Below are 27,388 nucleotides of genomic sequence, written 5' to 3' on the forward strand. Positions count from 1 at the left end.
TAATTTGCGACCGGAGGTTCTCTCTTGGTCTCACTCGTCCAGGACATCTGAGCTTTTGGCGAGGATATACTGGTGGCCGCATATGGCCCATGACGTCGGGGACTATATTTGGGCGTTTGTCTCCTGCGCCAAGAATCGGTCTCCTCGGCAACGGCCTGCTGGGCAACTTTACCCCCTGCCGGTGGCAGACAGGCCCTGGGAGATGGTTGGGATGGACTTCGTGGTGGACTTACCCAAGTCTCGTAACTACACTGTTATCTGTGTTGTCACCGATCATTCTCTAAGATGGTGCACTTGGTGCTGCTTCCACAGTTACATTCTGCACGGGCCTTGGCGGCGTTGTTCATTAAACATATTTTTCGTTTACATGGCATGCCTGATAATATTGTCAGTGACCGGGGTCCCCAGTTTGCATCTCGGTTTTGGAGAGAGCTGTCGTTTACTCAGCATAGAACTAAATCTATCCTCTGCATATCATCCCGAGATGAATGGGTTGGTAGAGAGAGCCAACCAGACTCTGGTGACATATTTGCGACATTTTGTCTCTGCTAGGCAGGATGTCTGGGCATCTTTGCTACCTTGGGCAGAATTTGCTCTGAACAATGCCGTATCCGATTCCTTTGGGCAGACTCCTTTTCTCCTTAATTATGGCCAGCATCCGCGTGTCCCTGTGCCCATGCCTATGTCATCCACTGATTCCTGGCTGACAGAGTGGGCAGTGGAGGCACGTGACATTTGGGACCGCACACAGTATACCATTCGGGCTTCCAAGGAGAGAATGAGGGTTTCTGATGATGCTCACCTGTGCCCCGATCCGACCTTCGCTCCTTGCGACTTAGTGTAGCTCTCCGCCCATAACATCAGGCTGCGAGTTGAGTTTACTAAGTTTGCACCCCGCTACATTGGTCCTTTCAAGGTTCTGGAACAGGTTAACCCTGTGGTCTGCCACTTGGCTATTCCTTTGCGCTTTGGTATCACTGACACCTTCCACGTTTCCCTCTTAAACCCGTCTATATGTCCCGGTTTCTGAGTCATCTGCCGGGACATCGGGTTCATCCACAGATAAGTACAAGGTGAATGCTATTGTGGGGTGCAAGGTACTATGTGGCAAAAAATACTATCTGGTTGACTGGAAGGGCCACGGCCCTGAGGATAGAACCTGGGAACCTGTAGAGCACATTCAGGCTCCGCTGCTCATTGCAGCCTTTGAGCGTAGTGAGGCCCAAGGAGGGGCGTAATGTTAGGAGTCGAGTTCCCGCCGCTGCACAGGGGGAATCTCGAACCATGTCTGCTGCGGTCTCTCATTCTGCATCAGCCGGAGTGGAGCCTACTCAGCGGAGACGTCGGTCCCAGTGTCTTGCTCAGTCTAACTCTGTGCAAAGCCTTACTGCTGCTTTTCCTGCTTCTGCCATTGAAGCCAGTGCTGGGCAGCAGTGAGCAGATGCTTTTGTTACTAGGTCCTGCTTTTCCCCTTCTGAGCATGCCCAGTGCAATATCTCCCGTTGGAGATCGAGGGTCACATGCTCAGATACTGCAGCAGATCCCATTGGTCCTCCAGGAAGGCCCTGAAGATGCTCAACTTCTGTGGCAGACTCCTATTGGTCCTTCTGGGAAGGTCCTGTACATGCTGCAGCTATAAAAGGTTTGCATGGCCGCACGGCCATGCGCTAGTATACACTTGTTTTGTGTGTGTGTTGTGAGTGAAAGTCGCTCTTTAAATCATCCCCTCCCTTGTGTTTGAATGCTCGCGTAAGGAGGATACTTGTAATCTAGCGCCCGACTTGTAACCAACACCGGTACACAAACAGCATCTATTGCTGTGACCGCCAGTGCGGTGCCGTGCGCTATCACCGCGCTTTCCAAACCCAAGTCTGGGTGGTTAGTGGTGTCCGCCAGTGCGGCACCGCATTCACTCTCGTGCTATTTAATTACTAGTTTTGTTACGTGCGGTACTGCAGCCCTGTAACGCAACAGGGTTCGCTTCTTTCACACAGGGTGAATCTAACCCGTGTGTATCCTCATTGTACCACCATATAGTCCATCATTGATTAGCAGCAGGTACCATCTCTGCACGGTGGACCCCGAGCTGCGAATGCACCTTATTCCTTTTCTCTAATTATTTGGTGCGTTCCGCTAGCCCTAACAATAGGCTGCATATAATGCTCCATACAGTATAATGGATCCCTTATAATGCTTCATACAATATAATAGGCCCCATATAATGCTCCATACACTATATAATGGGCTGCATATAAGGCTCCATACAGTATAATGGATCCCTTATAATGCTTCATACAGATTAATGGGCCACATATAATGCTCCATGCGGTATAATGGATCCCTTACAATGCTTCATACTATGGTTAAGCGACTTTTACTTTTTTAAGGTCGAGTCAGGTTTCGCGAAACCCAACTTTCTCAAAAGTTGAGTCGAGTGAAATCGGCCGATTATCGTGAAAAGTCGGGGTCGAGGATCGACTGAAACATGAAACCCAATGCAAGTCAATGGGAAATCTCTCTCTCTCTCCATATATTTATATTTACTTCAGCGCGATATAGCAGAAAAGCCGGTAATTCAATTGCCAGTTTTTCATTTCTCCTTCCTAAACCCAACATGATATGAGACATGGTTTACATACAGTAAGCCATGTCATATTCCCATTTTTTTTGCATATTACACACTACTAATGTTAGTAGTGTGTATGTGCAAAATTTGGGTGCTGTAGCTATTAAATTTAAGGGTTAAATCGCGGAAAAAATTGGCGTTGGCTCCCGCGCAATTTTCTCCGCCAGAGTGGTAAAGCCAGAGACTGAGGGCAGATATTAATAGCCTGGAGAGGGTCCACGGTTATTGGCCCCCCTGGCTAAAGACATCTGCCCCCAGCCACCCCAGAAATTTTACAACAACCTGTGTCTTCATTTCATTAAAAGACTTTGTAATAATGTGTGTGTGTGTGTTTTTTAACCATTTCATACTATTGGATTAATAATGGATAGGTGTCATAATTGACGCCTCTCTATTATTAATCTGGCTTAATGTCACCTTACAATAGCAAGGTGACATTAACCCTTCATTACCCCATATCCCACCACTACACGGGAATGGGAAGAGAGTGGCCAAGTGCCAGAAAAGGCGCATCTTCCAGATGTGCCTTTTCTGGGGTGGCTGGGGGCAGATGTCTTTAGCCAGGGAGGGGGGGGGGGCAATAACCGTGGAAGACCAATACTATTAAAAAACCACAATAGTTGGGGACATAGAGATTTTGCAATAGGGCTCATGAATTTCAAGTTACGCCACTGCTTGTCCATCTGCCTCATTACAGTGATTTGGGGCTCCAATAGAGGATCCGTCTAAATCCTGTTTTTCAGACACTCAGATGGAAGTCCCAACAGAGCTACAATTATGTAACAGAATAATGTGAACTTGGCTTTTAGGTTAGAAATGCTCTTTCCATAGTTTGATATGTTTCTACATAGAATGAAATTGTAATCACTGATTGGTCATTGTTAGCATGTTTTTTGGATACACCCAAGTGAAATTGGGCATAAATACACCCATGGGTGAATTTTTTCATACATTTAAAGGGGCATTAACAGAATGTTTATACAATGTAGAGTTTTAACAAAATATGCAAAAGTATTACTTTATAGGTTAAAAAATAGTTACAAAAACATGCATGTTAAACCTTAGTGATGGAGCTAATGACCAGGCCAATTTTTTTTTTAAATCTGACCAGTGTCACTTTATGAGGTAATAACTCTGGAACGCTTTAAATAATGCCACTGATTCTGAGATTTTTGTTTTATGACATATTGTGCTTCATGTAAGTGGTAAATTTTGGTCCATATGATTTGCATATATTTATGAAAATATCAAACGTTTGATAACAATTTGAAAATTTTGCAATATTTAAACTCTAAATTTTTATGCTTTTAACTCAAATAGCTATACCACACAAAATAGTTCACAAATAACATTTAATAGGTGTATTTTAACTCAGCACAATTTTTAAAACATAATTTAATTTTGTTAGGAAGTTAGAAGGGTTAAAATTTGACCAGAGATTTCTCAATTTTCCAACAGAACTTACAGAACCATTTTTTTAGGAACCACATCACATGTGAAGTGACATTGAGCGGTCTATATGACAGAAAATACCCAAAAGTGACACAATTCTAAAAACTACACCCCTCAAAGTCTTTAAAACCAATTTCAAGAAGATTGTTAACCCTTCAATTTCTTCACAAAACTTAATGGAATTTGGAAGTAAAAAAAAATGAACATTTTCCTATTTTTTCACAAAAATCTAGCTTTAGCCCCAATTGGAGCCCAAAATGTGTTGTGAAATTTCTCCTGAGTATGCTTATATTGTAGGGAAATACTACTATTTGGGTACATGGCAGGACTTTTTTTCCCAGGAAGTGTTGGCGAAGGGCCAGGGATGGAGCTGGAGCAAATGGGGATGATGGAGGTACCATAGACACCTGGGGACTTCATTTATCTCTCCTCTGACATGTATATCATGTCAAAAGAGAGAGAAATATTTTTAATAGAGGGCACACATTTTTTTACGTGATCGCCATTATTAATTGAATAACGGCAATCACGTGCTTGAAGACCGGAAAAAATGGCCCTGCTCATGCTCTCCATGGTCTCATCTACTTCGGTAGCTTAAACCCTGGAGAATTTTTGATTTTAGGGTGTGCTATAACCTTATTACCGTTTGCGTTTTTAAAATGTAAATGAGAGAATAAGGCCCCTAAACTGCCGCTATTTTAATGCGTATCTGCGGTCATTAAGGAGTTAAATAAACCAAGAAAAAGTTTCAGAAATTCTGCCAATTATACTGTAAAAGCACCTGGAGGCAGTTTTTCTGCTAAAATGACAACCATCTAAATAAAAAACTAATGAACCCCATTACGGTTAATGTGGTTAATAAGGTCCATTTGGATCTTTTGTGTTTGATATAAAATGGCCCCCTTTCTTCCTATAACAGAACAGAAAAAAAAAACTGAATTGTAGCGTGAATATAGCTCAACATGGTTGCTTTAGTCTACTTTAACCCTCCGTCACATACAACTGATCTGACAGGCGCTTCTCTTTTACTTTCATTTCTCCTTCCTCACCAGATTGTGAGGAAACCCCCTCCCTCCAGGTAGTCTCCTGTCTCTTGAAGGTCTGTGAAACCTGATATCACAGTTGGATTTCAGAGCTTCAGGGGAGAGGATATAGCTGCACAGATCTCTCAGGCTCATTGTATGTGAATACGTCACATTCAGTAAGGTTGGTATTTTATGTTTTTATTCATCACAATAGTTTATTTAGCTTGTTTTATGAATGTATAGCACAAAATGTGAGGATATTTCATAGAAATAAGGGAGATTTTATAAAAGAAAGTGTGCTGCTCAGGCATGTACAGTAGTTCCCTAACATATTCCTTCTCTTGCTTCAGATTATCTGCTGAAATGGAGAGGAAAATGTACAATTTATCCAAACAACTTGATGTTGAGGAAGTAACAAACATGCTGTTAGATGATAGAGACCTCACACTGAATGAGGATTTAGGAGAGGAAAGTGAGATTGATTCTCATGATGAGGTGGAAGAATGTGTCCTGGATTCTGAAACAGAGCAAGATGGTGACAGTGGTGAGGATGAAGAAGTTGGATCATATTATATTGGAAAAGATAAAAATACTAAATGGACACATGCAAAAATGGTGTGTAATTCTTGCTATTTGCTCTGCAAGTGTGACTTTTCTGGGGAAACCTCAGCATCTACTTCTGATTAAATATGTTTTTAATAGTACTTAAGGTACCTTTAACCATTTCATACCGATGCCGGCTCCCCTGCTTTGATGCAGGGCTCCGCGGTGAGCCCGCACCAAAGCCGGGACATGTCAGCTGTTTTGAACAGCTGACATGTGCCCGTAATAGGCGCGGGCAGAATCGCGATCTGCCCGCACCTATTAACTAGTTAAATGCCGCTGTCAAACGCAGACAGCGGCATTTAACTACCGCTTCCGGCCGGGCGGCCGGAAATGACGTTATCGCCGACCCCCGTCACATGTCCGGGGGTCGGCGATGCGTCTCCATTGTAGCCATAGAGGTCCTTGAGACCTCTATGGTTACTGATTGCCCGTCGCTGTGAGCGCCACCCTGTGGTCGGCGCTCACAGCACACGTGCAATTCTGCTACATAGCAGCGATCAGCAGATCGCTGCTATGTAGCAGAGCCGATCGTGCTGTGCCTGCTTCTAGCCTCCCATGGAGGCTATTGAAGCATGGCAAAAGTTAAAAAAAAAAGTTTAAAAAAATGTGAAAAAAATAAAAAAAACATAAAAGTTTAAATCACCCCCCTTTCGCCCCAATCAAAATAAATCAATAAAAAAAATATCAAATCTACGCATATTTGGTATAGCCGCGCTCAGAATTGCCCGATCTATCAAATAAAAAAAAGTATTAACCTGATCGCTAAACAGCGTAGCGGGAAAAAAACTCGAAACGCCAGAATTACGTTTTTTTGGTCGTCGCGACATTGCATTAAAATGCAATAACGGGCGATCAAAAGAACGTATCTGCACCGAAATGCTATCATTAAAAACGTCATCTCGGCACGCAAAAAATAAGCCCTCAACGGACCCCAGATCACGAAAAATGGAGACGCTACGAGTATCGGAAAATGGCGCAATTTTTTTTTTTTTTTTTTAGCAAAGTTTGGAATTTTTTTTCACCACTTAGATAAAAAATAACCTAGTCATGTTTGGTGTCTATGAACTCGTAATGACCTGGAGAATCATAATGGCAGGTCATTTTTAGCATTTAGTGAACCTAGCAAAAAAGCCAAACAAAAAACCAATGTGGGATTGCACTTTTTTTGCAATCTCACCGCACTTGGAATTTTTTTCCCGTTTTCTAGTACACGACATGCTAAAACCAATGATGTTGTTCAAAAGTACAACTCGTCCCGCAAAAAATAAGCCCTCACATGGCCAAATTGACGGAAAAATAAAAAAGTTATGGCTCTGGGAAGGAGGGGAGCGAAAAACGAACACGGAAAAACGAAAAATCCCCTGGTCATGAAGGGGTTAAAATTAAGTTTGTGTTCAAAAATTTTCTTTGTACATTTTTTTGAGAGAGTCGAACTGGGGACTATTTGGCGGGAGTTTTGAAAAGTTTGTATTTCATAGTTATTAGTTTTATGTTAAGTAAATGTTTTTTTTTTGCAACTGATTATGTGTAGTCTCTTTTATTACATCCCTATGAAGGTCACTGATCACTTTTAGAGCACTGAAATTGCAAACATTAGATATTATAGGTATTTTTCCAGCAGGCGCCTGACAGGCACATTGTATGTGAACTCGTTAATCCGAATATTGTATGTGACGGAGGGTTAAAAATAAATGTTTAAGATTAAAGAACTATTTCCGTAATGCATACCATTAAAATTCTCTCTTCCACTCCAGCTCTACCTCTTACCATTGATCCCCATTGACCTTGTATATAGACTAGTCCTCAATAGAGATCCTGACTGGCCATCTGCCAATTATGGCAAATGCCAGAAGGGCCTGTCTGGTCATGGGACGCCTTGTCTGCTATGCTGTTAGCAGAATCGATGTTCTCAAGACATCTATATTATTAAGAGTTATGATGAAGCACAAAGTCACTTACTCTGTTACTTATCCCAGCAGGCCACATGAATCATTACAAATATTGGTCTTGTAGCAAATCTTGGTTTCCTCCATCCAGGGTAATATTAGTAATATATCTCCATCTGGTGCTTGGGGATGGGGACACCATGGGCCTGTGTGATTTCAAATGCCACGGCTGAATTTCAGTCCCAGTCCGTACCTGCCTCAATGAAATTTTGACAGTAACAGATTTCTTACATATTAATGAAACTTGTATTTTCTGCTACCTATAGCCACTAGGCAGGAATCATTTTTGTCTTATTCTCTAATAAGATCTAGGGGGACTTGTCAGGGAGTCAAAAAAACACTGAACTTTAGGAAGGCAAAGTTTGACCAGCTTCAAGATGCCCTTAATCTGGTTGACTGGGATAATGTCCTCAGAAATAAGAATACAGATAATAAATGGAAAATGTTTAAGAACATCCTAAATAGGCACTGTAAGCGGTTTATACCTTTTGGGAATAAAAGGACAAGAGATAGGAAAAACCCAAATGTGGCTAAACAAAGAAGTAAGAGGGGCAATTAAGAGTAAAAAGAAAGCATTTGCACTACTAAAGCAGGATGGCACCATTGAAGCTCTAAAAAACTATAGGGAGAAAAATACTTTATCTAAAAACTAATTTAAGCTGCCAAAAAAGGAAACAGAGAAGCACATTGCTAAGGAGAGTAAAACTAATTCCAAACTGTTCTTCAACTATATCAATAGTAAAAGAATCAAAAGTGAATATGTAGGCCCCTTAAAAAATAGTGAGGAAAGAATGGTTGTAGATGACGAGGAAAAAGCGAATATAATAAACACCTTCTTCTCCACAGTATTCACGGTGGAAAATAGAATGCTAGGTGAAATGCCGCCCGTGAGACAAAGAAAACCCTATAAATAGATAAATCTCTGGGTTCGGATAGCATACACCCACGAGTACTAAGAGAACTAAGTAATGTAATAGACAAACCATTATTTCTTATATTTAGGGACTCTATAGGGATGGGTCTGTTCCACAGGACTGGCGCATAGCAAATGTGCTATCAATATTCAAAAAGGGCTCTAAAAGTGAACCTGGAAATTATAGGCCGGTAAATGTGGCATATCTTGATTTTTCCAAAGCGTTTAATACCATGCCACACAAGAGGTTGGTGCGCAAAAAGAGAATGCTGGGCCTGGGGGAAAATGTGTGTAAATGGGTAAGTAACTGGCTTAGTGATAGAAAGAAGAGGGTGGTTGTAAATGGTATATTCTCTAACTGAGTCACTGTGACCAGTGGGGTAACACAGGGGTCAGTGTTGGGACCTGTTCTCTTCAACATATTTATTAATAATCTGGTAGAAGGTTTACACAGTAAAAAAAAACATATTTGCAGATGATAAAAAACTATGTAAAGTAATCAATACAAGAGAAGATAGTATTCTGCTACAGATGGATATGGAAAACTTGGGCATAAAAGTGAAAGATGCGGTTTAACAATGATAAATGTAAGGTTATACACATGGGAAGAAGGAATCAATATCACCATCTACACACTGAATGGGACACCAATGGGTAAATGTGACATGGAGAAAGACTTGGGGATCCTAGTTAATGATAAACTTACCTGGAGCAGCCATTGCCAGGCAGCTTCTGCCAAGGCAAACAGGAGTATGGGGTGCATTAAAAGAGGTCTGGATACACATGATGAGAGCATTATACTGCCTCTGTACAAATCTCTGGTCAGACCGCACATGAAGTACTGTGTACAGATTTGGGTACCGGTGCTCAGGAAAGATATAATGGAACTAGAGCGAGTACAAAGTAGGGCAACAAAATTAATAAAGGGGATGGGAGAACTACAATACCCAGATAGATTAGTGAAATTAGGACTATTTAGTCTAGAAAAAAGATGACTTAAGGGCGATCTATTAACCATGTATAAGTATATAAGGGAACAATACAAATATCTCTCCGAGGATCTGTTTATACCAAGGAAGGTGACGGGCACAAGGGGGCATTCTCTGTGTCTGGAGGAGAGAAGGTTTTTCCACCAACATAGAAAAGGATTATTTACTGTTAGGTCAGTGAGAATCTGGAATTCGTTGCCTGACTAGGTGGTGAACTCAGTCGAGGGGTTCAAGAGAGGCCTGGATGTCTTCCTGGAGCGTAACAATATTGTATCTTACAGTTATTAGGTTCTTTAGAAGGATTTCGGCCTTGCTTACTATGTTACTATGTCACCTACAAATCAGTTGCTACCTTGAATTTATCAACAAGTAGGCTTATTATTTTAAATTGGACATGTTTTTGATGTGTGTCAATTATCGATGGAAAAATATAGTGCACTAAAACAAATATTATTGATCAATTGTATCCTTTGTTTCACTTATATGAAACAACACTAAATTATTTGGAATTTTATGCGGGTTGTAGATTCAACATTCATTGAGTTACTGTGTAAATTGTGATTTTTTTTAATCTTGTCATGATTAATGGTTGTCCCTTAATGGAACCCCATGTGCCCATTCTTTTGGATATAATAGTAAGATGGCTATTTTTTGTACCTATCCCTAGTGAGGATTTCATAAAGTAAAATGTATGCCTCTGATTGAAAACTAGAGACACGTATTTGAAAAGAAAAGAAATATGGTATTTGAATATTCTCTTCTAGAAGAAAATATTGTAACAGAAAATGTTTCTGTACATATGGAGCCCCATTCATTAGTTGTGATTTTTTTTAAGTCACTTTTCTTTTTTTTTCTTTTGTGGACATTGTTGACTTTTTAATCAAAATGGCTCACATGGTTCACGAATTTTGTACAAAATGTTCTTTATTTTTGTCTTTTTCACATTTTAGCAATAAAATATCACAAAATTTGTTTTAAAATAGCTGGGGTATATAAAATGACTTTAGGTAGAACAAGAGTATATTTACCACAAAATTTTAGACTTTTTGCAAAAGTCTAAAATGATGAATTAGGCGAAAACGTCTGGACGCTCTAAACAGCGGTAAGCTAAAAAAAACAATCAGACTATCAGAAACAAAGTGATTTAAAAAATGAGCAACTGGAAAAAGGAAAAAAAAAGGTGCAAGATGCCATAAACAGGCACAATTGCAATACAGAGTCAGGCCCATGGAGTTTGAAAAATCATGTACACTGGGACTGCAATATAAGCCTGTATGGCACTGGGGCTGCAATATGCATGAGATCTTAATCCACCAATCAATAGTAATCCCACGTAGAACATAGAAAAAAAATATTTTTAATACCAAATGCTACAATAGTAGGATTCTCTGTGAATTATTTAGATGTTTTGATTTCTCAAAGACTTTCCTACTGTTTTAATGTCCCCCAGTACAGCACTTTTCTCACCAACTGAAAGTATAATTTAATGAGTGCGAATAAAAGAACACTCTAATTACCCTAACCCATAAAAGGTACATTGTTGGTTTAGAAATTATAATTGGCTTATTGTAGTGGGACAAATGGGAATTGATAAGTCATATTAGAAGTGAGTGATAGCATCTGGTCTACTAACCATCATTTTCCATTTTGCTACATTTCCATTCTAAAGTGAAGTGAGCTTGTTCCTGTTTTCTGTGGCAGCTTTTCAAGAATTTTTGTGTCCCACTGTGAAGATTAATTGCTCTCTAAACAGACTTTCTATAGAGTCCACCTGTCCAGTACTTTTATGGAGCTTTGCAATCTGACATATGAGTTTGCTTTTCTCAAAAAAATGGAGGGAGGACCTTGCATGCCTCATTGGAACCACAAAATTACTATTTAATATTTATTTAACTTACAAGGTTTCTTTCAAGATTTCTGAGAAGGTTTTTCATTCATTTTTTTCAAGAAAACTGACCCATCATTTTATATATAAAACTAAATTTATAATGTGTTAGAACTGGCATTGCCTCTCAAATTTCTTTTGGCTGTGGTAATCACAGGTCATCATTGATGGTCAGCTACTTTACCGATCTAGAATAATTGGGTAAGATCTAATATTCAAAGGTCTGCAAGGAATGATATCTTTCAATCGTCAAATGGAGGCTATATGAATGAAATCTGACATAAAAGAAAAGAGTTACGTGCACATATGTAGACAAAATATAATAGAAAATCCTTAAGATCCAAAACCTTGCCATATGCACACAGATAGTACTATGTTTCCTCATAGATTGCAAGCTTGCGAGCAGGGCCCTCTTTCCTCTTGGTATCTGTTGTTTTATGTGATTAGAGTTATTTTGTCTTTATTATCTGTTCAAGTCCTCTCTAAAATGTAAAGTGCTGCGGAATATGTTGGCACTATAGAAATAAAAGAAATAAAATTATTATTATTTATTACTTAATGACCATACAACACTTTACAAATATCTTTCCTATATCTTTTCTTCACCATGTGGTAGATTATCAGAAAGGATGGTGTTGATACCATCTTGCATTTATTAAAAAAAAATATATATATATATATATATATATATATATATATATATATACTAGCTGAAGAGCCCGGCGTTGCCTGGGCATAGTAAATATCTGTGATTAGTTATAGCACGTCACATCTCTTATTTTCCCATTACGCCTCTCATTTTCCCAATCACATCTTTAATTTTCCCCCTCACATCTCTCATTTTCTCCCTCACACCTCTCATTTTCTCCCTCACTCCTCTCATTCCCGCCTAACACTTGTCATTTCGACCTCACATCTGTCATTTTCCGATCACTACACTATTTTCCCTCACTCCTCTCATTTTCCACTCACACCTTTTCATTTTCACCTCACACCTCTCATTTTCACCTCAGTATATACATGTTTGTCATCTCCCTTATATATAGTATACACCTGTATGTCATCTCCTGTATATAGTATATACCTGTATGTCATCTCCCCTGTATATAGTATATACCTGCTGTGTGTCATCTCCCCTGTATATAGTATATACCTGTATGTCATCTCCTCCTATATATAGTATATACCTGTATGTCATCTCCTCCTATATATAGTATATACCTGTATGTCATCTCCTCCTATATATAGTATATACCTGTATGTCATCTCCTTCTATATATAGTATATACCTGTATGTCATCTCCTCCTGTATATAGTATATACCTGTGTGTCATCTCCCCTGTATATAGTATATGTCTGTGTGTCATCTCCTCCTGTATATAGTATATACCTGTATGTCATCTTCTATATATAGCATATACCTGTATGTCATCTCCTCCTGTATATAGTATATACCTGTAGGTAATCTGCTCCTGTATATAGTATATACCTGTGTGTCATCTCCTCCTGTATATAGTATATACCTGTATGTCATCTCCTCCTGTATACAGTATGTACCTGTATGTCATCTCCTCCTTTATATAGTATATACCTGTGTGTCATCTCTCCTGTATATAGTATATATCTGTGTGTCATCTCCCCTGTATATAGTATATACCTGTGTGATCTCCTGTATTAGACCTCGTTAACACGTTATTTGCTCAGTATTTTTACCTCAGTATTTGTAAGATAAATTGGCAGCCTGATAAATCCCTAGCCAACAGGAAGCCCTCCCCCTGGCAGTATATATTAGCTGACACATACACATAATAGACAGGTCATGTGACTGACAGCTGCCGTATTTCCTATATGGTACATTTGTTGCTCTTGTAGTTTGTCTGCTTATTAATCAGAATTTTATTTTTGAAGGCTAATACCAGACTTGTGTCTGTTTTAGGGCGAGTTTCGTTTGTCAAGTTGTGTGTGTTGAGTTGTGTGTGGCGACATGCATGTAGCGACTTTTGTGAGATGAGTTTTGTGTGGCAACATGCGTGTAGCAACTTTTTGTGTGTCGAGTTGCATGTGACAGGTTAGTGTAGCAAGTTGTGTGCAGCAAGTTGTGTGCAGCAAGTTTTGCGCATGGCGAGTTTTGCGCGTGGTGAGTTTTATGTCTGGTGCCTTTTGAGTACGTGCAAGTTTTGTGTGAGGCAACTTTTGCATGTGTTGCAAATTTTGTGCATATGGCAATTTTTCTGCATGTGCAAGTTTTGCGTGTGGCGAGTTTTCCATGAGGTGAGTTTTGCACTTGTGGCGAGTTTTGCGTGAGCCTATTTTTTTGCATGTGGCGAGTTTTGCGCGTGGTGAGTTTTGAGTGGCGACTTTTGTGTTTCGACTTTTATGTGGCGAGGTTGGCGTATGTGTGGTGAAATGTGTGCTGAGGGTGGTATATGTGTTCAAGCACGTGGTAGTGTGTGGCGCATTTTGTGTGTGTGTTCATATCCCCGTGTGGTGAGTATCCCATGTCGGGGTCCCACCTTAGCAACTGTACGGTATATACTCTTTGGCACCATCGCTCTCACTCTTTAAGTCCCACTTGTTCACATCTGGCAGCTGTCAATTTGCCTCCAACACTTTTCCTTTCACTTTTCCCCATTATGTAGATAGGGGAAAAATAGTTTGGTGAATTGGAAAGCACGGAGTTAAAATTTCACCTCACAACATAGCCTATGACGCTCTCAGGGTCCAGACGTGTGACTGTGCAAAATTTTGTTTCTGTAGCTGTGACGCCTCCAACACTTTTCCTTTCACTTTTTTCCCCATTATGTAGATAGGGGCAAAATTGTTTGGTGAATTGGAAAGCGCGTGGTTAAAATTTCACCTCACAACGTAGCCTATGACGCTCTCAGGGTCCAGACGTGTGGCTGTGCAAAATTTTGTTTCTGTAGCTGCGACGCCTCCAACACTTTTCCTTTCACTTTTTTCCCCATTATGTAGATAGGAGCAAAATTGTTTGGTGAATTGGAAAGCGCGGGGTTAAAATTTCACCTCACAACGTAGCCTATGACGCTCTCGGGGTCCAGACGTGTGACTGTGCAAAATTTTGTTGCTGTAGCTGCGACGCTTCCAACACTTTTACTTTCACTTTTTTCCCCATTATGTAGATAGGGGCAAAATTGTTTGGTGAATTGGAACGCGCGGGGTTAAAATTTCGCCTCACAATATAGCCTATGACGCTCTCGGGGTCCAGACGTGTGACTGTGCAAAATTTTGTGGCTGTAGCTGCGACGGTGCAGATGCCAATCCCGGACATACACACATATACACACACACACACACACATTCAGCTTTATATATTATATATATATATATATATATATATATATATATATATATATATATACTGTAATTATGTTGATAACTGTGCATGGTTTTCTTGAGCATATCTAATCTTGGATAACTATATATATATATATATATATATATATATATATACAGTTAGGTCCATATATATTTGGACAGAGACAACATTTCTCTAATTTTGGTTATAGACATTACCACAATGAATTTTAAACAAAACAATTCAGATGCAGTTGAAGTTCAGACTTTCAGCTTTCATTTAAGGGTATCCACATTAAAATTGGATGAAGGGTTTAGGAGTTTCAGCTCCTTAACATGTGCCACCCTGTTTTTAAAGGGAACAAAAGTAATTGGACAGATTCAATAATTTTAAATAAAATGTTCATTTTTAGTACTTGGTTGAAAACCCTTTAATGGCAATGACTGCCTGAAGTCTTGAACTCATGGACATCACCAGATGCTGTGTTTCCTCCTTTTTGATGCTCTGTCAGGCCTTCACTGCGGTGGTTTTCAGTTGCTGTTTGTTTGTGGGCCTTTCTGTCTGAAGTTTAGTCTTTAACAAGTGAAATGCATGCTCAATTGGGTTGAGATCAGGTGACTGACTTGGCCATTCAAGAATATCCCACTTCTTTGCTTTAATAAACTCCTGGGTTGCTTTGGCTTTATGTTTTGGGTCATAGTCCATCTGTAGTATGAAAAGACGACCAATCAGTTTGGCTGCATTTGGCTGGATCTGAGCACACAGTATGGCTCTGAATACCTCAGAATTCATTAAGCTGCTTCTGTCCTGTGTCACATCATCAACAAACACTAGTGACCCAGTGCCACTGGCAGCCATGCATGCCCAAGCCATCACACTGCCTCTGCCGTGTTTTACAGATGATGTGGTATGCTTTGGATCATGAGCTGTACCACGCCTTCGCCATACTTTTCTTATTCCATCATTCTGGTAGAGGTTGATCTTTGTTTCATTTGTCCAAAGAATGTTCTTTCAGAACTGTGCTGGCTTTTTTAGATTTTTTTCGCAAAGTCCAGTCTAGCCTTTTTATTCTTGATGCTTATGAGTGGCTTGCACCGTGCAGTGAACCCTCTGTATTTACTTTCATGCAGTCTTCTCTTTATGGTAGATTTGGATATTGATACGCCTACCTCCTGGAGAGTGTTGTTCACTTGGTTGGCTGTTGTGAAGGGGTTTCTCTTCACCATGGAGATTATTCTGCGATCATCCACCACTGTTGTCTTCCGTGGGGGCCCAGGTCTTTTTGCATTGATGAGTTCACCAGTGCTTTCTTTTTTCTCAGGATGTACCAAAGTGTAGATTTTGCCACTCCTAATATTGTAGCAATTTCTCAGATGGGTTTTTTTCTGTTTTCGCAGCTTAAGGATGGCTTGTTTCACCTGCATGGAGAGATCCTGTGACCGCATGTTTACTTCACAGCAAAACCTTCCAAATGCAAGCACCACACCTCAAATCAACTCCAGGCCTTTTATCTGCTTAATTGAGAATGACATAACAAAGGGATTGCCCACACCTGTCCATGAAATAGCCTTGGAGTCAATTGTCCAATTACTTTTGGTCCCTTTAAAAACAGGGTGGCACATGTTAAGGAGCTGAAGCTCCTAAACCCTTCATCCAATTTTAATGTGGATACCCTCAAATGAAAGCTGAAAGTCTGAACTTCAACTGCATCTGAATTGTTTTGTTTTAAATTCATTGTGGTAATGTCTGTAACCAAAATTAGAAAAATGTTGTCTCTGTCCAAATATATATGGACCTAACTGTATATATATATATGTATATATATATATACTCATTCATTGTACTAATTGCCAGCTCTTCTTCCCCTCCTCTTACACTTACTGTTGGGGCTACACAGCATTCAGTCTCAGTTCCCTTACTCTTTGTACCATCTCTATACTGATGACACCCAATTATACACTTCCGGCATCACCTCTGCATTGCAACAAAACACCAGTGATTGTCGTTCTGCTGTTGCTAACTTCATGTCATCCCACTAAGGCTAGAGTCACATTGTGTTAGGGCAGTCCATTTAGCGCATAGCGCTACGGACTGTGCTAACGCAATGTCCCAAAAGGGATCGCGTTAGCCGATCCCGCTAGCGCAGATCCCCAATCTGCGCTAACGAGGAACGGACCGCGAACAATGCAAGCAGCTTTCGTGGACCGTCACTCAAATGACGGCACATCACTAGCGCACGCCCAATGTGGGCGTGCGCTAGTGATGTGTTCGCCATTACAGTCAATGGCGGCGTTAACGTACTACGTTGCACCGCGTTATGCCGCGGTGTAACGTAGTCCGTTAAACGCGGTCACATAACGCAATGTGACCCTAGCCTAACACTGAATCTGTCAAAAATTTAACTCCTGGTGTCCCCCCTCTATTAACCTATCTAAGCCTGAAATTACCATTTAAATCTGTGGTTGTGCCATAACTTCCAAGCAGCATACTCTCTGCCTTGAGGTTATATTTGATTTGGATCTTTCATTCATTCCTTGTATCCAATCACTCACTTGCTCATGCCACTTGCACCACAAAAAAAATCTCTAAACCTTTTCTTACTTTTGACTTTGCAAAAACTCTTAATGTTGCCCTGATTCATTCTTGCCTGAACTACTGCAACTTACTGCCAATTGGCCTTCCCCTTACTAAACTCTCCCCTCTCCAATCTATCCTGACTGCAACAGTTAGGGTCATATTTCTGTCCAACCTCTACACTGATGCCACCACCCTTTGCAAATCAATGCACTGGTTTCCCATTCTCTACAGGGTCCAGTATAAAGTTTGCACTCTTACCAACACAGGTGTCCACAGTTCTGTACCGCCCTCATCTCTGTCTACCACCCTACCGATCATCTCGATTCCACAAAATACCTAAGACTAAAATCCTCTATATTCCGAAACTACCACTCCTGACTCCAAGACTTTTGTCATGCTGCACCAGTTTTCTGGAATGCACTACCTCGTGCAATCCGGTTACTTGCCAGTATCCATTGCTTTATGCATGCCCTAAAAACACATTTCTTTAGACTGGCCTATCACTTCAGTAATCTAACTATTCCCTGATCTCCCTTCCATGTATTCAATAGCACTTTTTATCTGTACTTGCATACATACTTGCTGATGACTGGTTATTGCAGCATTATTTGAATGACATTTATTATACCGATGGCTGGACCTTACATCGCAAGCACTTTTTATTTTTAACTCTTGTGTTGCCCCTATTTCCTCATCGATTGTAAACTTGCAATATGGGCCCTTGTTGTTCTTGGTATGTGTTGAACTATGTGTTACTCTGTAATGTCTCATCTTTTTTATAAAAGTTCCCTCTGAATCATACAGTGATGTGAAATATGTTGGCACTATAGAAATACAAATTATATACATATAATATATATATGACAAAAAACGGAAGCAGCACACTATTAATTTAGTGCAAGCTTGAAGAAGGCCCACACACAGTGCCAAAACATCATACAGATGGACATTAAAACAGCTTTTTTGCACTAAATTAATGCTGCGCTGCCTCCTCATTTTGTCTACTATAAGTACTGGTATGTACCTATGAAGCCCTGCACCAGTATATATATTTATTTATATATATATATATATATATATATATATATATATATATATATATATTCTTTTTAGAAATTTTGGATGTCTGGCCAATGACCATGCAATAATTTTATGTCTTTTATATCACTGGGGCTTCCCATTTCCTTTAAAAACAAATGCTAGAGAAAAGAGTGCTCAAGCATCTTGGAAGTCGGTATGTCCAATGTTTTGCTGCTTTTGAGGATAATCTGCAACTAGAAGGGTATGGCAGTTGCTTATTAGCCTCTAGTGATTGAAATGCATATGCAGGCTTGACACAGCATGCATAATTATGGTGGCGTTGAAAAGCAATAGCTGTCTTGTGTATGGCAAGAATAAAGCCCATTTGACTGATGGTAATTGTAATGCATCTTCAAATATCAGACCTACACATTTTACTATAATAAATAAAATGTAAATGCATTTATACTTATTTGTGAAGTAATGTCTAATTTGGATTTTTTTTTCCTGCAGTGGGAAGAAATTGGTGAGGTTGATGAGAACTATGCTCCAATACATACATATCAAGTATGCAAAGTCATGGAACAGAATCAGAACAACTGGCTCCTGACAAGTTGGATCTCAAATGAAGGAGCTTCAAGAATCTTCATTGAGCTCAAATTTACACTCCGGGATTGCAACAGTCTTCCAGGAGGACTTGGTACTTGTAAAGAAACATTCAATGTATATTATTTTGAATCAAATGACGAAGACAGCAGGAATATAAGGGAAAATCAGTATATTAAAATTGATACTATTGCAGCTGATGAGAGCTTCACAGAATTGGACTTGGGTGATAGAGTCATGAAGCTAAACACCGAGGTAAGAGATGTTGGACCATTGACCAGGAAAGGTTTCTATCTTGCCTTCCAAGATGTCGGAGCATGTATTGCCCTAGTCTCTGTCCGTGTGTACTACAAGAAATGTCCCTCAGTAGTACGTAACCTAGCACTTTTCCAAGATACTATAACTGGAGCGGATTCATCCCAACTTTTGGAAGTATCAGGAGTATGTGTCAACAATTCAGTGACAGAAGAAGCTCCAAAAATGCACTGCAGTGCTGAAGGAGAATGGCTGGTTCCAATTGGAAAATGTATGTGTAAAGAGGGTTTTGAAGAAAAGAACAATACTTGTCAAGGTAAGAATTTATTCCAAATTGAAATAATAATAAGCTCAAAATACCAAGAACACTCAAAAATTGCGTCAAAAAATTCAGGTAAGGGAAACCGCTAAAAGAAGATGGTAGATATGCACAGACAACTGAAATATGCTACACAAATTTTGGTGTAAATAAGGGACGGGTTTCTGAAAGAGGTTGTTATATCATGAGGTTACACTGTATGGAATAACCTCTATTGGACAAATTGCAGGAGAATGTAATTTCACATTTACAAGCTAAACCAGTAGTTACCAAATGTAGAATATGTTGCATTAAAGAGATTTGTCATATTTTAAAAAATACCATTCCCTGGGCACAGTTTGTTATAAAAAGATGTTCTCAACTCACCATCCCCAGATTTCCCGTTTAGTTTCTGCCACTACTGCTGGTGTCTTTTAATGGCTGCAGCACTGACGTCACGCAACAGCATGGCAAATAGCTATTATTGAGGTCAGCGACTTTGAGCAAGACTTGCCACCTACACAAACAGATCCGTTGAGCTTACTGATTGGCTGCTGTGCTCTTGACGTGAAATCAGCTTTGCAGCCAAAATCAGATATCGAGAGCCGGGGCAGATACTCAGCCCTGGACCAAGGGATGGGGAGTAAAAAAAAGGTTTTTTTTTATAACAAACTGCAGCCCAGGGTGAGTTTTCTGAATAAGGAAAATAATATACAAAATACCATCTGCGTGAATCTCAATCTAATTGTGCATTTGCTCTAATGTCACATTTTGATGGAACTAAGAAGCTTATTACATTTGCTTCCAGATCAATGATTCTCGCCTTCACTCTTTGTAAACAGGTCAGATATTAATTATATATGCTCCAGCAGAAGTCTGTTAATCAGGGTGACAGATTCAGCTATCCACTTGTTGATTTTGAATTTATTTTGATTCAGTAATGCTAATAAAATACGTCCAGCTTGATAATGCAGTGTAACGGACCTGAGAGCAGTGATCTGACATATTTAACCTCTTCCTTGTGGACTTTATAATTCTTTTGATGAAACTAGTAATGAATATTCATCTTCTGATTTTATCAGTACTAAAAGGAACTCAAAAAGAGCCTAAAATAATTACCTGTCTATAATTCAACTTGTCTTTTGAGACTCTGTGGTTTACTGCTATTGTATACATGATATGCTCACCTTCCTGCGCACCTAAAAAATAATTGTTATAGTCCTGTGGATGTTGACTTGCAATACATTGCCAACTTATAAGATGTAAGAGGTTCATCCAGTTTCTCAAACAGGAGAACTTGGGTATTCTGGTTACAAGTAAGCTGAGAAGCAGTACTCAATATCAAGCAGCAGCAGCAAGACTTTAGGGTGTAGAACAAAGAGATAAAATCCTGTGATGCAAATATATTATTAACCCCTCCTAATAAATCACTTAATAGACCACATCTAAAATATGAGATGAAAGAAGCACTCCCATCAAAAATTGTTTACTCTTAATATGTTTCAATCATCATATTAGTTATGTGTACTTACAATTGCTCATTTTGTATTTCTACCCAGCATATTCTTCTCTTTGTAGAAACAGGAAGTATCTTGTTCCTGCATGTATCATTCCCTTCTTCAACTCCTGACCCAGCTACTCCTCCCCCCAGGGACTTTTGCCGTGACTGATGAGTCATGCAGAGAAAATTGACCTCCTGTTTCTAAATAGAGCTTAGAAGGATATAGCTAATGAGTTATAAATCATGTGATATCATAGACCTAAGGAAACACAGAAGAATCAGTTGAGTAGAAAGGCATAATGAGCAATTGTAAGTACACAGTGCTATATAAAATGATGAGTGCAATATATTAAAATGATAAACATTTTGATATGAGTGCTTCTTTAATGCTGTTTTTGTACATATGTAGAACCGGATAAATCCTTTTTCAGCAAAATTGACCTTTTCTGTTCTTCTCATTCCGATCAGCAATGTCAAGAAAATCTTAAATATCAGTAAGAATTAAGGAAAAAATCTGTATGACAAATACCTACATAACAGATGAATATCAGATGAAAATTACTTCCAATATATTGGCAAGGTTCAATTCATCTTTGACATTGTCTTGGATTTCCTGTGTAAATCTGTAACTGTGCCAAGGCCAAGCCTTTGTTTTAATGTCTGCCTATACATATACAGAACAAAATCCTACCTACATTGTAGAAATATGGATGATCTATATACAATTGAGCCAAAAGGTTCTTTCCAAATGTTCGATTTTAATAAGATTTAACTTTTTGGCTACCCTCTCTTTGTATGTTGTATTTGAGTATATAGTGGTAATAAAGGAATTTAACTGACAGCATGATAGTTTACCAGAGTAAGAAGTGGCTTACAAAGTTGCCTACACATCTTAGATACAGTTCGGTTGGCAGCTATGTTCCCGAACTCACCCATATATATAAATGCTCAGCTTGGTTCAGCACTTATGTGTATACTAAGGGGAGAGCAGAGTAAGCCAAAGCAAGACTCAACTGACCACACCATCTGCCTGAAGAACAAAAAGGTCAAACAATTAAATTAAAATCACCCATCCTTATTACCACCAACATTATCTGCCTGTGGAGAACTGGGAAGGCCCTCGTACACATTAAATGGTTGGCTTATCACGCCAAAACTGTCTGGTTTGTTAACTTTCATCTAATTGCCTTAGAAGTGTCTAATGCACTGGATGATCCAGAGAATTGGCATAGTGCACAATCCTCCTAGTTTGTATCAGATTTCCTTGACACTTCTTTTGCGTTTTTTTTTAAACTGACTGGGAACTACTGACGCTAATAGGAAACTGACTCATGCTGCTGTATGTGTGTCTGCAATTTACTGACCATGTGACTTCAAAATTTAGACCGTTTCATCAAAGAAATTACAGTTCTTGGGTAAATTGCTTTGATAAGTGATAAAAATTATGTACAAAAATGTTGACATTTTTGGTGTTTTCACACTGGTTGTTCCAGACCCATCAAAATGACCAGTGCTTGAGTTAGACGGGGTTGGAAACGAGTGTGAAGCCAAAGGTCGTCTAATTTGTGATGAGGCTCACAGAGGTACATGTCTCTCATCCCACTCTCTTGATTTATTAAGAGGAGTGTGCATTTTTTTTAAAAATCAGGAACTTCTGACTTCAACGTGTCCCTTCATCAAGGATGATGTTGGTCACATCAAACTTATTGAATTCAGGCCTTAGTGTTCCAGACCATGATATAGCAAAAGTGTGAAATTCCAACTATATATTTTTTTTTTTCTGAATAGTTACATAGTTAAAACTATTCCAGACTAGAAGTATAATCCATTTGTTTCGATCTATTATAGTCAATACCATGGAATTATTAGGTACTTTCTATATATATATATAATGCATCCAAAAATTTCATACAATTTATGTCAAAATATCATTACTTTTAAGCTGTTATCAATATTTAGTATTAAGAAATATCAATGTGTATAGTAAATATACCACTAGTTCGAAAATATATTCATTTTATTCATGTGTCTTTAATAGTTTATCCTTATCAATTGCGTGAACATAAATTCCACATTTTTCACATTGTTAAATTCAACTAGAAGCTCTAAATTTACTGTGTAGCTCTGACTGTCATATGGAAAGACAAGGGTTATGGTAAGAGATAGCAGTAAAGGTTTTTTCCACTTTCTGAGTATATTCTAAAAGAAAAAAAGAAAAAAAAACTTGATGAAATAAGACCCTCTTGAATTTTGAGGATGAGTACCCTTTTCTTTTATTCATTTACAGTATGGTAATAACCCTTATTTTAAAAAAAAGATCTGTGATAATATAATAATAGTAATAATAATAATTTTATTTATATAGCGCCAACATATTCCTCAGCGCTTTACAAATTATAGAGGGGACTTGTACAGACAATAGACATTACAGCATAACAGAAATCACAGTTCAAAATAGATACCAAGAGGAATGAGGGCCCTGCTCGCAAGCTTACAAACTATGAGGAAAAGGGGAGACACGAGAGGTGGATGGTAACAATTGCTTTTGTTGTTCGGACCAGCCATAGTGTAAGGCTCGGGTGTTCATGTAAAGCTGCATGAACCAGTTAACTGCCTAAGTATGCAGCAGTACAGACACAGAGGGCTATTAACTGCATAAAGTGTATGAGAACATGATGCAAGGAACCTGATTATGGGTTTTTTTTTTTTTTTTTCCGAATGGGCCACACAGGGATGGTTAGGTTAATGCGTTGAGGTGGTAGGCCAATCTGAACAAATGAGTTTTTAGGGCACGCTTAAAACTGTGGGGATTGGGGATAAATCGTATTAACCTAGGTAGTGCATTCCAAAGAATTGGCGCAGCACGTGTAAAGTCTTGGAGACGGGAGTGGGAGGTTCTGATTATTGAGGATGCTAACCTGAGGTCAATAGCGGAGCGGAGGGCACGGGCAGGGTGGTAGACTGAGACCAGGGAGAAGATGTAGGGTGGTGCTGAGCCATGGAGTGCTTTGTGGATGAGGGTAGTAGTTTTGTACTGGATTCTTGAGTGGATGGGTAACCAGTGTAATGACTGGCACAAGGTAGAGGCATCGGTGTAACGGTTGGTGAGGAATATGATCCTGGCTGCAGCATATAATAATAGAGAGAAAATTTAGAGTAAGAAATGATTCGATTATGATCATAAAAGGTTCTGATAATGAATCCACACATATACTGTACAAAGGTATGCAAACATATACTCTTAAAATTGAATAATTATGCTATTGACTTCTATTGCAAAAAATGAGTAAATCTTAATGAATGTGTTTTTTATTAGACAATAGCATATAATCCTACAGTTGTTTGACATTAAAAAATGTTATCTTTTAAGCATGCATTAAATTAAAATAATGAACTGAAAGTGGTTTCACAGATCCACTGCAAGCCGCTGTCGATCCCAGAAACTTTGCCCTATTGGAAGTCACAGCACCGCTGCAGTTTGTAATTGGCTGCAGTGGTCAAGTGACTAGAAGAGGGCATAATCGGATGTCTCTCTATTGCTGCTTGACGGACCCGAATTAGGCAGACACTCTTTCCACAGCTGCCACAGATGTCTGATGTAGACTAGGTCTACAGAGGTATTCAAAGTTCAGCATGGCTCATTTATGGCTTATTTTAATCAATCCATGTCTTAAAAATACATGGATAAAAAGAAAAAAGATAAAACATAAAAAGGTATGCCTGACACTTCAGATAAAAACATATACCAAAAGTCACACTATGACATATATTACACCCAAAAGAAAACATACTTTGCGTATAGTGTAATTTGAATTTGTTGTTTTTGTGTTCAGTTTTTTTGTTTACTTTTTTGACAAAAGCAATACTCAAAAATAGAGACTAAACAAATGATCAAAATAAAAGAAAACCTGTTTCATCCTATAATCTTTTCTAATGACTTATTTTCTCTACGGTTAGGATTGATGTCGCAATCTTCGGAGTATCATGAAATAAACCTCCAGTATAGAGCAAAGGGGTCAACGTGGCTGTTGCAAGGGGCACTAGATAAAAGTCCAATATAAAATACCTTATCTTGTATCGTTGTGAAGTGTGCAATATTAATCAGTTGAGAAATATGAGGTATAAAATGCCAAGCATTTAAAAAATTATATTTTAGAGTTTTATCACCTTTACTAATACATGTTCTCTAAAGTGATTTTAACAATGTCATAATCATTGAACGTCTGCTTTGAAAATATTTTCAGCAGCAAAACAGTCATCAGAGAAACTGTTTTTGTATCACAGTATTGTCTGAGGCAGAATTATTTTCATCAGCTTGGGTTTCCCAGTTCACTTACTAGCTCATAAAGTTGAATTGCTCCATTACAGTGAAATTTACCAGTGAAGTCTATTACATAAGACACTGCGAGCCTGAGCAGCTGTGTCATGGTAATGTTCAATTCTGGAAGAGCTTACATTGAATTATCCCATTACTTGTCAATAAGGGCCTAATTCAAAATCTTAGCTGCACCATATTTTATGTGTGTACTGCTTTACCTGAATTTCACCCTTGCAGAATGTATACAGATATGTTTGGTATAATTTTTAATATAAAGCAGTTATCAAAAAAAGGAATAAAACTTCACAAAAAGGAAAATAGAAAATAGAACTTTTATAATTAGAAAAAACACATACTCATTTGAAAAAAGGGTGCTGTAAATATTACATTATAGAGACTAGAGATGAGTGTATATGACAAGGGTCTAATTCGCCAAATCACGTGGATTATACTGGAAAATTCAATTTGCAATGAAGTTATTTTCTGTGAATTGAATGCTCCCTATTATGATCTGGGGCCTTTTAAAAATAAATATTAAATCTAACAAATAATTCTAGGAGTCCAGATTTCCTAATCAAAATTATTTGGCTAATGGTGTGTTGCAGTCAGAAGGTCACATTTCCTAATCAAAATTATTTGAGCTTATATTCCCTGAATATCCTATCAGGGTGAAGGCACCGGGGCCCATTTACTAATCAAAATTGTTTGGGCTAATATTGAGGTGCAGGCACAAGGCCTCATTTCCTAACCAAAAATGTTTGGGCTAATAATGTGTTGCAGTCAGGAGGATTTCACATTTCCTTATCAAAATTGTTTGGTTTAATATTGTTGTGTAGGAACCAGGCCTCGTATCCTAATCAAATTTGTTTGGGGTAATATTGGGGAGCAGGCACCAGGATCTGGAGCCAGGGATGGCTATGTACCATTACTGGTGAAAACCTGCTGGCGGCCCTTTGCCGGGGCTACCTCACACACGTGTCTTGCATGGCTCATTTCCTCAATCTGGTGGTACAGCAATTTCTTCACCACTATCTTGGCCTGGAGGTGCTGCTGCAGCAAGCCTGGTCACTGTGTGCTCACTTCTGCCATTTGTATACTGCAGGTCATCGACTTACATCGCAACAGAGGTCTTTCTGCCTACTGGTTAACTATTTGATATGTGATGTGCCGACATGGTGGAATTCCATTTTTAACATGTTGCAATGACTGTGGCAACAGCTATGAGCCCTGGTGCAGTATGTCCTTTTGCATAGCCGGGGCCAGCATTGTACTGACGTGGTGCAAATCAGGCTTGCGGAGTGGGCACAGATGAATGACCTCTGCACCCTTCTGCAGAGTTTCTAAATGTCTATTAACATTGTTAACACTGAAGATGCCCTCATCAGCATCATTATTTTGGTCATCTACATGCTGGAGCACACGTTGAATAGTCTGCATTAGGAAATGTTGGTCCCAGAGGATGAGGTGGAAGCTGAGAAGGATGCAAAATGGATAACAATATCTCCAAGTTCTGGACTGTCTTCACACAGGCAGGTTTCATGGAAGGGTGGATTACAACTATCTAGTGGGGTTTATGGTATCAGACCAACTGATAGTGAAAGTGCAGGAGCCGAGGAACAAATGTAGGAGGATGAGGAGGAAGTGGTAATGGGCATGCAACAGTCAAGAGATGAAGAGGATTAGAAATAGTGCACACTGTGTGCAGCACTACTGTCTTGGGTAAAACCACTTTTAAGATTATCTACAAGCGTGTTTCGATACTACAGCATGTGCGTGTCCCCAAGAATATGGTAAAATTTACTCTTATACTGTGTGGATGTAACTGAGTGGTAACCCAGTAGACTGCACTATTTCTAATCCTTACAAAATGGGCATCATGTTGCAGATAGTGCATAAAGAAAGGACTCTTTCTTGGGCGCTTCCATGAGGTCCAAGTCCATAGTGAGTTGGTGGCGAGGTACCACTCAAGCTTGCTAGCTCCGTCCCATCCTGCCAACCATGGAATTATTATCCTCTTCATCTCTTGATGACAAGATGATTTGCGGCTACTAGACA

At 39.2% G+C, this 27,388-nt stretch overlaps 1 protein-coding gene across 5 annotated transcripts in view; it reads left to right on the forward strand.

The window, feature by feature from the left end:
• The window catches only part of EPHA5 (EPH receptor A5), a 715,434-nt gene that overhangs the window by 182,795 nt on the left and 505,251 nt on the right, over positions 1 to 27,388 (forward strand). For all 5 annotated transcript variants that reach the window (XM_069743129.1, XM_069743127.1, XM_069743125.1 and 2 more), the window contains exon 3: positions 18,869 to 19,532. In XM_069743129.1, coding sequence (XP_069599230.1) covers positions 18,869 to 19,532 — 664 coding nt within the window. The remainder of the gene's footprint in view (positions 1 to 18,868; positions 19,533 to 27,388) is intronic.

Source organism: Ranitomeya imitator, chromosome 1 (genome assembly GCF_032444005.1).
Source record: "Ranitomeya imitator isolate aRanImi1 chromosome 1, aRanImi1.pri, whole genome shotgun sequence".
NCBI lineage: Eukaryota > Metazoa > Chordata > Amphibia > Anura > Dendrobatidae > Ranitomeya > Ranitomeya imitator.